The 16,045-nt window shown below is 32.5% G+C and overlaps 1 protein-coding gene across 19 annotated transcripts; it reads right to left on the bottom strand.

The window, feature by feature from the left end:
* Window positions 1–429: 429 nt before the first annotated feature.
* On the bottom strand, window positions 430–15,292 carry LOC111064236. 19 transcript variants are annotated; one of them, XM_039433781.1, is made up of 10 exons: window positions 15,046–15,292; window positions 14,471–14,540; window positions 10,343–10,450; window positions 9,471–9,546; window positions 8,600–8,753; window positions 7,084–7,207; window positions 6,391–6,501; window positions 5,033–5,237; window positions 3,354–3,537; window positions 430–719 (listed from the first exon to the last, which is right to left on the bottom strand). In XM_039433781.1, exons 3-10 carry the CDS (start codon window positions 10,448–10,450, stop codon window positions 452–454), a joined length of 1,230 nt encoding a protein of 409 aa, XP_039289715.1. In that variant the 5' UTR covers window positions 14,471–14,540; window positions 15,046–15,292; the 3' UTR covers window positions 430–451. The 19 variants fall into 19 exon arrangements, with proteins under 19 accessions (XP_039289715.1, XP_039289714.1, XP_039289721.1 ...); XM_039433780.1 differs by having other exon boundaries at window positions 14,471–14,560; XM_039433787.1 differs by having other exon boundaries at window positions 7,084–7,189; window positions 14,471–14,560; window positions 15,046–15,291.
* Between the last annotated feature and the right edge of the window lie 753 nt (window positions 15,293–16,045).

Below are 16,045 nucleotides of genomic sequence, written 5' to 3' on the forward strand. Positions count from 1 at the left end.
TGTTTCATCATCAATCTGTATATCCTGTGTTCTGGAAAGATAAATCTATTATGAAGTATGGAGAGGGGAATATGAGGAATATGGAGACTTATGAATGTGATAGCGTATTTACAGTACTGGTAGCGGTAGATCAGGAAGAATATTTAGAGAACAGAATACTGAGGCCCGGTTGCACAAAAGCCGGTTGAATTTTAACTGTGATTAATTCCACGAGAACCAATCAAAGAAGTCGACTTTTCAAAAACGACTTCTCTGATTGGTTCTCGTGGAATTAATCATGGTTAAAATTTAACCGGCTTTTGTGCAACCGGCACTTCGAGAAGCAATGCATAGTTCCACCTTTTGCAACCAGTCTCTCTTGAATCGTTTGGGTCTCTCTTGGATATCCGTTTGTCTCTGATATCATTGAAAAACAAGTTGGACCAGTAATTACACGTGGAATTATTTTTATTCACAAAACATGTTTGCAGAGAGGACAATGTCTGAACTGTTTGATGCACTTCCTAAGGCAGTGCGCGTGAAACACGTGATTGCAGGGCGTGACACGTGACGACAACGGACGCATGCCGTCAAGGCAGATGGCGCACACTTGCTCTCCGATCCGGTTCAGATCCGACACCGTTGCGACCGGATAGACGGACGGACTAAGACGGTGCACGCTCAGGGGTCGCCAGCACTCTTCCACTAGTCTCATCCACGGTATCAACACGTTAGTGTAGCTGAAAAAATATTAAGATCGATTATTTCAAATTCAAAGTTCAAATCCGACTATTGTATTGTTTACTCTATCCAATAAATAGGATAAATGAATTCGAATCATGATCATAGAACATCATCGTAATGTGTATGGCACACATTTTGAGAGCCGAGACACAGAAGGCGCGTTTTATCATAGGAATCGGCACGGTAAGGAGAGGCCGGGAAGCTCTCCGATTGGCTGATTGAATTGGTGTATCGAGAATCAGCCAATCAGAGGGCTTCATGTCCTTTCATGCTGTTCTGACTCGTCTGGAAAAATGCCTAGATATTAAAGCATCCTGCACACAGACAATAGTAGCTTCTACTATATGTAGCCTAACTGTGGCGGATTTGAAATGTCCGGAACTCAAAAGTGCATGTTATTCCAATTCCGTGTTGTATCATTATCACTGAAAACTATTTATGAGACTATTATTCCCATAAATTCTAATGGTCGTGATATGCTCTCAGTCGAGCGAATATGAATAGTCATATTAGAGCTCATGTGAGTTATAATTGTTCACTGTATCGGACACGTTCACTGATACTTATGGTACAGTGAGACTATTATTCCCTTAAGCTCTAATGGGACTATTCACACCCAGCCCGGCCGAGCGAGTATGAATAGTCATATTAGAGCTCATGTGAGTTATAATTGTTCACTGTACCGGACACGTTCACTGATACTTATGGCTGGGAAACCAGCTCACCCTGTATTGTAGCGAAACTTCTCATATTATAGCACAACACTTGTAAGGTCAACCTCTATCCATAGCCCAAATATCAACCAAATCTAGGAGATTTGTATTTTTCATGAAATCCATGAATGATGATTCCATCATTCCATGATGGTTCTTGGCAATCATCATTGATTTTTGCTAAAATGGTAAATAATTTAAATCGCTCAAACCCTCAGGAATGATAGTACTTGACGAGAGGAACCATAATATGTCATCACATTGGCACAATTCACTCCCATTCTTGAGTTATAAGCATTTGAAGATGAGTGATTTCTCTGATCTGTGAGAGGAGTAAAGATTTTATGTTTCAGTGAATAACTCACTCTGTATTGTAGCGGGACGTCTCATATTACAGCACAACACTTGTTAGTTCAACCTCTATCCATAGCCCGAATGTCAACCAAATATGGGAGATTTGTAAGTGGAGTAAAGAGTTTATGTTTCAGTGGAAAACGTTTAACTCTCCGCCTTTTCTATTTTCACTTAATTCCAGGCTTCATTGAATTATACATAAGCCTATCACTGTACTAGATCTAGAATCCATGAGAACGATGAGGATGAAGTCTCTTTAACGTTATCATATTCCATAATAATTAGATTTTGGTATTTTTCTATATTATAATTAACGCTTCAATAGATCGATAGAAATCATGGAAAATAATACAGCATGAGAATAAACGCTTTCAAAGTCTCTTTAACGTTATCATACTCCAATAATTAGATTTTGGTATTTTTCTATATTTAATTAACGCATCAATAAATCGATAGAAATCATGGAAAATAATACAGCATGAGAATAAACGCTTTCAAAACAGAAATACTGGTCTGTAACAGAAAGTATTACTGAAATAGCACAACTATAAGGTTAACTTATTTTTTTCTCTTCCTATCATGTACTTATCGTATGAATCAATAAAGAATAGTACTGATAGTATTGAAGTAAGGATGAGGAAAGAAGTCATAAAAGAAGTTAAGGACTTCAACTATCTCGGAAGCAGGATCACTAATGGAGAAAGAAGTAAGATGGATAGATAGATAGATAGATAGATAGATAGATAGATAGATAGATAGATAGATAGCCTGATAGATGGCTAGATAGATAGATAGGCTGCGGTTATTGACCTGGAGGGAATAGCTAGCAGGATTTATTAAGGAAAATAAGGATTTCAAATAAAAGAAAGATGTCACTGACTGCAAAAACATTAATTTAGTCTAGAGGTGAGAAAACGGTTGCTCAAAACGCATTTAGGGAGAATTGCAACGTTTTGAAGTGTAGCTTAGACGATGGGTGTAAAGAAGAGTGAAGAATTTCTGCTTTTGAGACATGGTGCTGCAGAAGAATGCTGAGAATCAGTTGGAGAGAGAAGGTAACGAGTGAAGAGGTGTTTCAAAGAGTTGATTGATTGAGTACTTTATTTATGTAGATTACAATATATACTGGCTTATACACTTATATACAATAGCTTACAATACAGCAAAATTATAGATGAATTTACATAATATAGACTAAGAAAATAATTATTGAACTGTATATGATATGAAAAAATCAATTTGTAATAACTATAGATAATTATATTGTTATGCATCTACATAAATTGGCGGAGCTTTGGACATGTCAATGTCCATTCTTCGGAAAGAATATTAAAAATATCCTTCCCACTAACTCTCTACCAAAGAGTTGGAGAGAGAGGTTGTCTAGGTACTGAAAGAAATAGAAAAGAGAAGAGCACACCTAGTTGGTCATATTCTTCGACATGAGGTGCTTCAAAAATGATAATGGAGGGAATGCGTGAGGAAAGCCAAGACTGGAGTAGGCCTACACCGAGCAACTGAAGAAGGATCTGAGATTATTAAACTTGATTGAATGCAAATTACCTTACTACTGTGGCAAGTATCCAATGACTGTTACTTATTACACCCAGCGGTATGAAAAGTAGAGACGTAATCACACAAATGAGCCTTGATGAGAGAGGTATGTACCACTCTTCTAAACCCTCCAGTTCATGTACTTCGAATTGTCGCACAAATAACACAGCTTTCGATTCGTCGCCAGGAGTACCTGAAATACCGTACAGTGATGAATTATGTATTTCATTTATTAGTGTTCTATTCAGAACACTAGAATATTGTCTAATAATGTCATGAATTTATTGAGAATTTACAAGGAGTACCTGAGATATAGTGATAAATCTTTAATTTCATTCATTTCTATTCTTTAACACTAGAATATTGTCGAATAATGTCATGAATTTATTGAGAATTTAAATAGCCTACATTTTTCAACACCCATGGTGCTGTATCTTCACACTGGAGGGATAGATCATTATCCTCTCCTAGGTACTTTTTTTCAATATGAAGATGACACCATATATTATGTGTTCAAACATTTATGTGAATTTTCAATTAATTCTTGATATGATTGGACAATATTCTACTGTATCATTAAGGATAGTGATACTATTAAGATAATAACTATCAATGATAGTAGATGGAGTGATATAAGATGATACTATTGTATCTATCAATGTATAAATAAAATAAATATCACTATATCTCACCAAAAACAGTACAGTATTAGAGGTAAATTCTATTCCTTATTAAGGTAGGCGCACACAGATCGTCATCGGACGGACGGCATGCATCGGACGGATCGGATGATTAGATTTGATGCATTGTTTTATCCTATACGGATGCGGATAGGTATGCGCACTCCAATTGAAAACAATGCATCAAATCTAATCCTCCGATCCGTCCGATGCATGCCGTCCGTCCGATGACGATTTGTGTGCGCTTACCTTAAATCTCAGACTAGCTACAAATTATTTTGAATCAATAAATTTGTTTCCTACATTTATTCACCATTTGTGTTTCCGTGTGGTAGCTCTTATTATTGTTTTCAATCATATAAGTTAATAGACCTACATCAGTGCTTATCGTTGTAATAGGTAGAGAATTGGATTTTCATATTCTTGGATTTTATTGAACCAAGAAAAATATGTACAGTATCTTTTTTATTAAATAATAAATAAATAATATAATATAATTTTATTGCCGCTCAGCATTACAAATAGTTATGGACAACGTCAGAAATATAGTTTAGAAAACATAGCCAATCTATATTATAACATGAAGGGTTAATGTAGAATTGGAGTAGTAATATTGCAGTATTGAAATCAAATACGGTACTTATTCACTTCACTTCCCAAGTGCTTGAATCTGAATTCATGCAATCAGAAATTGAAAAATTAAATTGATAAAAGCCCCATGAGATGAGTGTCTTCTTCATACCGTTTGTACTTATTTGTTATCACTTCATGTGAACAAAGAAAAATTGAATTCAATTTCAAGCCGTTGTCCACTCCAGCTTTTTTTTACTTTCCTTGCCCTATTACCAAAGGTAAGGAAAGTATTGCTTTCCAAAAAAAATCAGGTATCCTAGTTTCAAGTTTTCTATACGTTTCAAAGTCCCCTGAGTCCAAAAACATGTTTTTTTAGGAAGCTACCAACTTGTTCTATTTATGGAATGGAAAAGAGAATATTGGAGTTCAATTTACCTGGATATTGAGACAAGAGGAAATACAGCAGTGTTATGAGTACATAGAGGAAGGGTGGCTCAAGATGGTTGAATTGTAATGAGAACGTTAGTAACACAAGTCCCATGACCACGGCCTTTCCCAGTCTGGCCACCACAAACGCTGTCGTCAACCGAATGAAGTCAGTCGTCGACGTTTCATTCAGAACTTGACTCCACTGTCGTTTCTGCAAAGTCACAACAAATTCAAGAATAATCAGATTTAAATTACTAGTAGCTCTGTGAACAGTAGACCTCACGCAGTGAGCATTATTCAGTTCATTTAATTATTTTTTATTTTATTTTCAATCATCTATTGAATTTGTTTTTCAAATGTGAGAATATTGATACTGATGGGCACGCATCATAAAAAATATTAAAACCCTACCTTATAGTGATAAGACATGACCTGACATCTGTGTAATGCATGCAATAAATAATCCACTTGTAAGATGATTGATTATGAATAGTTCTATAGTCTGATTGATCCTATCTTCAAAGTAGATGATAATATAATTATAATGATATCAGAGTATGGAGGAATTCCTTTTCTTCTCATACTATCCGTGAAATGCAGAATTTCAAAAAACCTTGTGTATCGACGGGCAGTTGAAAAAGAATATTCCTGCCAAATCTCATCGAATTCTATCAACGCGTTTGGCCGTAATCGCGTTACATACAGACAGACAAAATAAAATCCGAGTTAAAACATAGACCTCACTACGTTCGGTCAATAAGTACAAGATGAATTAATATAATATGGAAATGGAACTCCACGATATCCTCTTTAATTATTTTTGTTTCACATGACCAAATAAACGATAATATACTCTACCGGAATTCACAACCCTAGAGTCATAAAAAATGGATCCCTATAATTTCCTCTTCAATTTTGTTTTTCATGACCAAATGAACGATAATATACTGTATTCACAACCCTAGAACAATAAAAAATGGAACCCTATAATTTCCTCTTCAATCTCGTTTTTCATGACCAAGTGAACGATAACATACAGTATTCACATCCCTAGAACAATAAAAATGAAACCTATAGTTTCCTCTTTATTTTTTTCGTGCCGCAAATGAATGATAGTCTAGGCCTCTATAATTACAGGCTAGTGGTATTACAGTTTAGTGTTATTACAATGTTGAGTATGAATATAGCCTACTGTATTTACAGTGTCAAGTAAGAAAGTACTCCTCGCTGTGAGAGACTAATAATATAATATACTGCTCAAGTTTAAACGTTGGCTACTCAGTATGATATTTTACAATATAAACTAAAATAAGATTCGATTTCAAGATTTAAAAAAAATTAATAAATTGATATTTTTACATTACCTTTAGAGACTGATGTAAGTAAGCTAGCACTGTGTAGAAAAGCAGAACATACAGACAGGAGAAGCGTTGATCTGGACATATCACTTTCTCGACAAGCATATTGAAGAAAACCTAAATTGAAAAAGTATCTATTAAATACAAAGATTAAAACATTATTATTTCAGTATACAGTAACATACATCTCATTCTATTTGAACATTCTACTTTGAAAATATAAATATTCAAAAATCTAAAGATTATTGTAAGTTGTAAGTCTAAAAGTCAGAATCTTCTAGAGAATTGAACTCCATATTCAGTTATGGATTTAATTACCACAGTCCTTTTTCTCTTTTGGAAAAAGTAGATAGTGATTTGAGCAAAGACTATTGCAACAGGGGATCTCATACCATACAATAATAAACACAAAAGAGTGAATCTTATAAGTACAATAAAGTTTAATACATATAGTAGTCTACAAACAAAAAGGCTATTCTATATTCAATCAAAAAACGAGAATTTTATCTTCACTACCTACTATTATAATATTACTATTGATAATATAAAAACGGTTCTTCTTGGGAAATATTTTATTATGATTGTGATTTTTGAACTCTTTTGGTATTCTTGGATAGCCTATATAGCCTACGATAGGCAAGTCTCTTCTTGAGGCAAGTCATTGACAAAAAGCATTATTAAAAATCGGAAATCACTGACCTGATTTGTAGTGGTATGGATATTTTCAAGATGTAAATAAACATTATGCAGCCACTGGAGGAGAAGAGTTAAGTTTATTAGTCGAATTTGAAGCCAACCTCCAGCTCTGAAAGTCGAAAAAAGTCTACTGCCAAATAGGAGATGGGACTGAGTGTTTGGTTTATGGTTCGTTTTCAGCAAGAAGTCGAAAAAAAGTATTTGAAAAATCATAACATTCTGAAGTTTAGAGAGTGATTTTGTGGTAGAGGCATATATCCTTATATTCAAGAAAACTAGAATAGATTACCAGTACAATAGATGAAGTCAAAATGGAAGAAAAATAATCATCATAGACCCTGTTGACTTTCCCAATCATTCATGTATTATTTGTGTATTATTAAATGGAAAAATAAAATAATATTGGCAAATTTTGAAATTCTCTCCTCCTATTTTACCTCCCATTTTCATAAAAATGTGAAACATTATTGTATTGATTTGTTGAGTTCATCCACTTTTGTTTGTAAATTGTCAATGTTATGAATAAATTTCAATTTCAATTTCAAAATTCTATCACTCCTTAAGGTGCGTACAGATTTACGCGCCGCGAACATGAGCGATTCACTTTTAATCAGCTGATGCCAAGCTTCTTATATCTATATCTTATATCGTTTCTGTAAAAATACAGATATAGTCAGCTGATTAAAAGTGAATTGCTCATGTTCGCGGCGCGTATATCTGTACGCACCTTTATATTTCAATACAATTAGCAATCGAAATTAAATTTATGATCAAATCATCAAGAGGGTTTGAATATCACAGGGACACAGATACAAATGGAATTGAGTAATGTGAATAATGTATTGTGATAAGTTTATCTTCTAAAAGTGATGCATTACTCTTCCAAGTAAAGGATTATCCCATTTATTTAACTTAATAATAAATTATTGATTGGCAACTACCGTATAAAAACATAACAATACATACCTAAAATATTTATTTATTTTATTTTTTTATACAATTACAAATCATATGGATATTATCAGGAGAGAACAACAGGCATAGCCCAAAACTATTCTGTTCCCAAATTTTGATAAATAATAAAATATCCGAAAAAATAGTTTACCTATGTCCTTACTGAGGAAAGTTAAAGTTCAAAGTTCTGTCCAAAAATATATGAGCTAGAAATTTTGAATTTAGAATAATTAAAATACCAAATTATAGTCAAATATTGCACTTAATAGTATAAGATGCTGGTATACATTCGCAGCTACTCATCAATTATAAAAATTTAAATGAATAGAATAATAATTACCATATCATAATAAGTTAAGACCAACTATTTGAATACTTCAGCCTGGGTTTATAGTTACATGAGATATACAGTATTGGATTATGGAAATGAATCTATAAACAGAGATTGGATTATAAACAGGGGAATCCGGTCTCACGAGATTACAAACTATACTATAATATGTGATGACTGGAAAAAACTTCAATAATAATTATTACATACTTTCAGTATATAATTGGGGCTTACTTTTTAATTGACGAGAAAAGATCACCGAGGGTGAAGTAGCCGGCAGCTAGAGGCACAGCTACTGTGACGTAAGCCATCACTAATGGTCCTATGATGAGCATGCTATGGGCACGAGCCAGGAGGGGTACACTAAACAATAGCGCAAGAAGACATCCTGCAAAACAATAGACTTATTCATTTTCCCGCTGCTAAACAAAAACTTCCGCTAGTGATAAATCTATAGAATAAATCTTCACACATACCGGTATCTATCCATACAAATCCACATAAATCCATATAGAATCATATAAATCCATATAAACCCACATAAATCCATATAAATCTATCCATATCCATCCACATAAATCTATGGCTTGCAGGAATCCTGTAAGAAACAAGTTATTTATTCTTTATTCATTTATACAATAAGTATATTATCAAAATGATAATGATAATTCTCCTTGTGGTAAACAATCAATTTCGCTGGTGATAAATCTACAGCATAGATCTACACACATATACCTACCACATACTTATCTATACCATATAAATTTAATCCATACACTATGGAGAGGTCCGAGGGTAGTAGCAAGAATAAAAATAGATGTTTCAACAAATCAACTGATGTGTCAACGAATCAACTGATGTTTTAACAAATCAACTGGTGTTTCAACAAATCAACTGATGTTTCAACAAATCAACTAATGTTTTAACAAATCAACTGATGTTTCAACAAATCAACTAATGTTTTAACAAATCAACTGATGTTTCAACAAATCAACTGATGTTTCAACAAATCAACTGGTGTTTCAACAAATCAACTGGTGTTTCAACAAATTAACTGATGTTTTAACAAATCAACTGATGTTTCAAAAAATAGATTGATGTTTACCTGCAGTTGCATGTCTGTTTTCGAGTCGTTGAAGGCTCACTTTGTACCTTTGCGGATTCCCAAACATTTGTATCACCTGCAAAACAATATTCGATTATCATAAATTTTATTTTATTAGTTCACTACTGAGAAACGTACGCAATGGAATAAAACCATTTTCAGGTTTACTGCCACAAGAATTTGGAGGAAGGTAGGAACCAAAATTTCATAATATGAAACAGTAAAAATGTTATTATATTTCAATATTTTTTTCGTTTATAAATTTATTGTGTTATTCTATAACATCATATTATTAAACGATACTCTTCCAGAATACATTATTAGTGAGTTTTTCGTGTTTTGCTACTTTGTCTTGGAAGTAGAATTTGTGACATTATTTTTGGATTTGTCAATTCCTTCAATAATACTTAATATAAATTATCATGTTGATAAAAAAACAGGTTCAAAACTGTTTCTCCTACCACTAAATAATAATAATAATAGAATCAGATGAAATAGCCTACATAAATAGTTTATTTTTTCTTCATCATTATTGGGCCTTATTATTTTTGAATTCATCAATTTCTTCAATAATACTTATTAATATAAATTAATTTGATAAAAAACAGGCTTGAAAATGTTTCTCCCACCACTATATAATAATAGAATCAGATGAAATAGCATACGTAGTTTATTTTTTCTTGTAGTCTGTATATATTAATAAGGTACAACTTCAATTCAGCAGGGAATAAATGAAATAAAATAGATACGGTAGTTGGTTTGAAATGAGCAGAAAATAAGATAAATTATAGTCTTTGAACAAGAAAGTTGATGATATTCCTTAAAATATAATTTGAGAGAGGGAATATAATATTGCTAGGTATTCAACCTACATATGTACAGATGCATGCTTCCCAAGCCAGCAAAAGGAGTCTAGAGCAACAGGTTGAGACACTTTTCTCATTGAAGATGCATCTTTCTTCTAACCAATAATGATGCATCTGCAGAAAATAATTCAAAAGACATTTCAGATTTCTTAAAATAGTTGAGATATATCACTGAAAAGTTGTGTATCATTTACACTAGAAACAGAGATGTTCTAGTGGAATTTCTCTTTCATTTCATCACTATAAATTACTGTGTAACAACCAGTCCACTCAAAAATTAATTCAAACTATATAAGGCTACTCTTTGGCAATGGAATAATTCATAAACATAAGTCACTGTACTAAAAAATTACTTGGAAATGGTATAAAAGCTACCTACCAAAATTCAGTATGTTTCTTCTTCAAGTAAAATACTGTCTCAAACTCATTATTTTCTCCCACAATAAAAATATTTCTAGATATTAATAAAAACAATATGAAAACTTGAAGTACCCTTTATTATTTAAAATACTACAACGACTAGTTCCGACCATAACTTGGGTCATTTTAAAGTTGAAATGTGGAAAATAAATGAACAAGTTGATACTATTTATTAATATTTGTAATAATAGAGGGTACTTCAAGTTTCCATATTGTTTTTATTAATTTGTGAAAGTAGCCCATTCAAGTGGTGTTTTCATATTTCTAGAGGTATTCATATATTATTTTCCCAATCTTGTCATCATTGCGTTTTTTTAATCAATGAAGAATCCAATGTGGCATCCCAAGGATAAAGTAGAAGTGGGACAAATTCTGACTGTAAATATTCATGTCAATGTGAGAGATTATTTTTATCAATTCAGTGATGATGTTTTTATTGTTTGAAACAATATTTTATTAAACTTTATCAGCAAATACAATAAATGGTAGTGGAAATAAATAGTAGATATGTAAGACGATAGTCTTATATCTATTCTAATTTGTCTTTGCTTATAAGTAACACATCGTTATAATTAAAATTGTTATTAAATTATAAAAGAGAATATTTATTAGTGTACTTACCGTGATAGTCTACATATTCTGAGTGATATTTTTTCTCTTGTTTTACTTATCTTTAAATTTATCGAATAAACTGAAGCGAATATTTTAGAGCTACAAATACGGTATAATTATCTATTATCAATTTGCTGTATATATTATTATAGATGTAAAGAAATGAACACTGGAATACCGATATAGCTCTAGAAACTGTTAAAATAATAACAGTTTTTTTAATGGAAATTTATCAAAAAGAACTGTGTAGATATGAAATGAGAGGCTGTGTAGATTATTCTATACTAACCTATTGAACAGGGATAAATTTATTCAAGTGGATGATTGGAAGGAAATAATCCAGGGTACTGTAACTAAATATTTTATAGAGTGAACATTTTTATTTATAATTATTATTTAACGAAAATCCCAAGGTAAATGCTGTAAACCTCCCCGGATACTTCTGCTACTGAAAATATTGACAACCAGGGTTAATACAGCTTGATGGAAATTCGATTAGAGCAAATCTATTTAACTAGTTAGATCTTTATCCAACTAGTGTCAGAAAAATGATGTGTCTATGACGAGATTAAAGTAGTAAGTACCTAGTGAATGTCATTTCGAATTATTTGTGGTTGAATATGATTACAACAAAAGAACAAATGAGAAAATTTTATTGTTTGAATATTATATGTTTCCTACACACATGACTGATCAAGTCACCGCGACAATATCGGCCTAGTTCAATGAAAATACACTTTATCACACTATCAGACCAGTAAACTTTCAATTTGAGAAACAGAACAGTCGAAAAATACTGAAGCCAGGTCGTGTTTTTCTCGCTATACTGACAGCCGAAATACTCACTGGCTCAATGCCAATCAACGTTATAGACCCCACCTCACCTCACCTATACTGTAGTGTGATTCACTTGAAATTGTCAGTATCAGTTGAATTGGCAACTTTGAGGCTATATTCATATAAGAAATGAAGTGTGGATCTCACTCTCGCTAGTTCGCATTATTAAAATCTGGCATCTAGTCATGAGAAAAGAAGAGATTAGACAGCAATGAATAGAGAAAGTGATATTGGGAAAGGAAAAGTTTTCTACGAAATGAGATGATCGTAATAGAACAATAATGAGTGATTTAGCAACAGATGTTGTCAGCCTCAACTGCATCTTGTTTTTATTTTGTTTAGTGATTGTTTAGTATTCTTATCTATTCAATGTATAATTGTTCATTTGTTCATATTTATTCAATCAATAAAGATATTTTATGTATAAATCTTTAATGCTATAGGTACTTATAAAATACGATACCAAATAATAATAATTTCTCATATTGTCAATGAATTCCCACTTCCCTATCACACACCCTTCCCTTCCAGTTATACCTTACCTGCCTAATACATGGGAAACCATAGTTGGCATGGTATTTCCCCCCTCTTTCTTCCAGCACACATCATTTTAGCAATATTGTCTTTTGATGTGTTAATATCATTCTTACTATTGTCGTTATTGTTTTGTAGTATATTGCTTTTACTCATTGTATTTTTGTGTGTTGTGAATAATAGATTGAAAATTGAAAAATTGAAAAAAATTGAAATTGCAACCAGATAAGTTTATTAACATATCATATAGGCCTACATAATTATTATAATATTCATACAAAATAAGTTGCTAATAATAAACATAGTCCTAATTATGATACCCCACTATAATTATATGTGTTAGGGTGATCATAATATTCTTTTTTGAAACATGTACCTACAAATAATTTTAAAACACTTTTTGCTATTAGAAAAAACGACTAGCAGTCAGATATCTATCTACCATATCTGACTACTAGTCGTTTTTCTAATAGCAAAAGTGATTTAATATAATAAGCAGTTCGTGATGGAAAACAACATTGAAGAATTTTAAAACATTCGTTATAATATGTAATAAGTAATTAATATGAGTGTAAGTTTAATCACAACATATTTCTTATCACCGGTACCTACTCATTGTAATATGAAAATCACACTTTTATATTATCTTAGAACGAGGTAGATCAAGAGGTAGATAGATAATGAATCTATTAATCTATCAAAAATGATGTTGTCACTGATCGATATCTTAACAGTTTGTCAGGAGCCGGTCTTGTCCAATGTATCGATAAGCCAACGAGAGTGTCAGGAACTGGAGGAGCATGTCTGGACCATGCGTTCCTGTGGCATTGTGATATGTCGGCTGTAAATTCAGCTGTTCTCCATACCAGTGTAACCGATCATTATAGTATCACCGTAACTATCACTTCCCTATGCAGCCAAATATTCAGTCAGGACATGAAGCTAATACCACTAATAATACCTACATTTCAAAATCTCTTCTCAGTAATAATTTAGCAAGTATCGACTGGCAACCCTTCTTTGCCTGTCAGGATACTAACACCTGCGCTCAATTATTTTGTTCCAATATTAGAATATGTACAGAGAAGTCAAAAAAAATATTTAATTACCGGTATACATCCAAATCTAAAAAACTCAAGCCGTGGATCACGTCTGGTCTTGTTGCAGCTATTCGAACTAGGGATAATTTGAGCAAACTAATCAAAAGACAGCCTTTCAATGATGTTCTAAAAAATCAATACCGCACTCACAGAAACCTATTGAGTAACCTATTAAAACAGACAAAAAGAGATTATTACCGATCACAATTTGATGCAAACTATGGCAATCCAAAACTTTTTTGGAATACCGTCAATGAGATAGCAGGCCGTACAAAGAATAAAGAACAGTTCCCCCTACAAAAATTTCTAAATACGAGTACACAGAACCTCTCCTTGAACTCCTATAAGGATGTATCCAATGAATTCAACAATTTCTTCTCTAGTGTAGGCAGGAGGTTGGCTAATGCTATTGTTTCAGGTGATGAACCTTTAATAGATGACTATTTATACAGAAGTCATACTAACTTTGTTTTGAAGCCTGTCACAGAGCAAGTTATCTTGCGACACGTGTCCGGCTTAAGAGGAGGTTCTGCCCCTGGCTATGATAATTTCTCTTTGCTTATAAGTAACACATCGTTATAATTAAAATTGTTATTAAATTATAAAAGAGAATATTTATTAGTGTACTTACCGTGATAGTCTACATATTCTGAGTGATATTTTTTCTCTTGTTTTACTTATCTTTAAATTTATCGAATAAACTGAAGCGAATATTTTAGAGCTACAAATACGGTATAATTATCTATTATCAATTTGCTGTATATATTATTATAGATGTAAAGAAATGAACACTGGAATACCGATATAGCTCTAGAAACTGTTAAAATAATAACAGTTTTTTAATGGAAATTTATCAAAAAGAACTGTGTAGATATGAAATGAGAGGCTGTGTAGATTATTCTATACTAACCTATTGAACAGGGAATAAATTTATTCAAGTGGATGATTGGAAGGAAATAATCCAGGGTACTGTAACTAAATCTTTTATAGGGTGAACATTTTTATTTATAATTATTATTTAACGAAAATCCCAAGGTAAATGCTGTAAACCTCCCCGGATACTTCTGCTACTGAAAATATTGACAACCAGGGTTAATACAGCTTGATGGAAATTCGATTAGAGCAAATCTATTTAACTAGTTAGATCTTTATCCAACTAGTGTCAGAAAAATGATGTGTCTATGACGAGATTAAAGTAGTAAGTACCTAGTGAATGTCATTTCGAATTATTTGTGGTTGAATATGATTACAACAAAAGAACAAATGAGAAAATTTTATTGTTTGAATATTATATGTTTCCTACACACATGACTGATCAAGTCACCGCGACAATATCGGCCTAGTTCAATGAAAATACACTTTATCACACTATCAGACCAGTAAACTTTCAATTTGAGAAACAGAACAGTCGAAAAATACTGAAGCCAGGTCGTGTTTTTCTCGCTATACTGACAGCCGAAATACTCACTGGCTCAATGCCAATCAACGTTATAGACCCCACCTCACCTCACCTATACTGTAGTGTGATTCACTTGAAATTGTCAGTATCAGTTGAATTGGCAACTTTGAGGCTATATTCATATAAGAAATGAAGTGTGGATCTCACTCTCGCTAGTTCGCATTATTAAAATCTGGCATCTAGTCATGAGAAAAGAAGAGATTAGACAGCAATGAATAGAGAAAGTGATATTGGGAAAGGAAAAGTTTTCTACGAAATGAGATGATCGTAATAGAACAATAATGAGTGATTTAGCAACAGATGTTGTCAGCCTCAACTGCATCTTGTTTTTATTTTGTTTAGTGATTGTTTAGTATTCTTATCTATTCAATGTATAATTGTTCATTTGTTCATATTTATTCAATCAATAAAGATATTTTATGTATAAATCTTTAATGCTATAGGTACTTATAAAATACGATACCAAATAATAATAATTTCTCATATTGTCAATGAATTCCCACTTCCCTATCACACACCCTTCCCTTCCAGTTATACCTTACCTGCCTAATACATGGGAAACCATAGTTGGCATGGTATTTCCCCCCTCTTTCTTCCAGCACACATCATTTTAGCAATATTGTCTTTTGATGTGTTAATATCATTCTTACTATTGTCGTTATTGTTTTGTAGTATATTGCTTTTACTCATTGTATTTTTGTGTGTTGTGAATAATAGATTGAAAATTGAAAAATTGAAAAATTGAAA

The sequence above is a fragment of the Nilaparvata lugens genome, chromosome 8, assembly GCF_014356525.2.
Source record: "Nilaparvata lugens isolate BPH chromosome 8, ASM1435652v1, whole genome shotgun sequence".
In the NCBI taxonomy this organism is placed as follows: Eukaryota; Metazoa; Arthropoda; class Insecta; order Hemiptera; family Delphacidae; genus Nilaparvata; species Nilaparvata lugens.

Bases quoted from the DNA above. Each gene is read 5' to 3' on its own strand.
- LOC111064236 (XM_039433781.1), bottom strand. From the start codon at position 10,450: ATGCATCATTATTGGTTAGAAGAAAGATGCATCTTCAATGAGAAAAGT. The intron at 8,754-9,470 runs GTAAACATCAAT...ATTGTTTTGCAG, and splicing joins AAACAGACATGCAACTGCAG to GATGTCTTCTTGCGCTATTG. The intron at 3,538-5,032 runs GTAAATTGAACT...ACGGTATTTCAG, and splicing joins CCTCTTGTCTCAATATCCAG to GTACTCCTGGCGACGAATCG.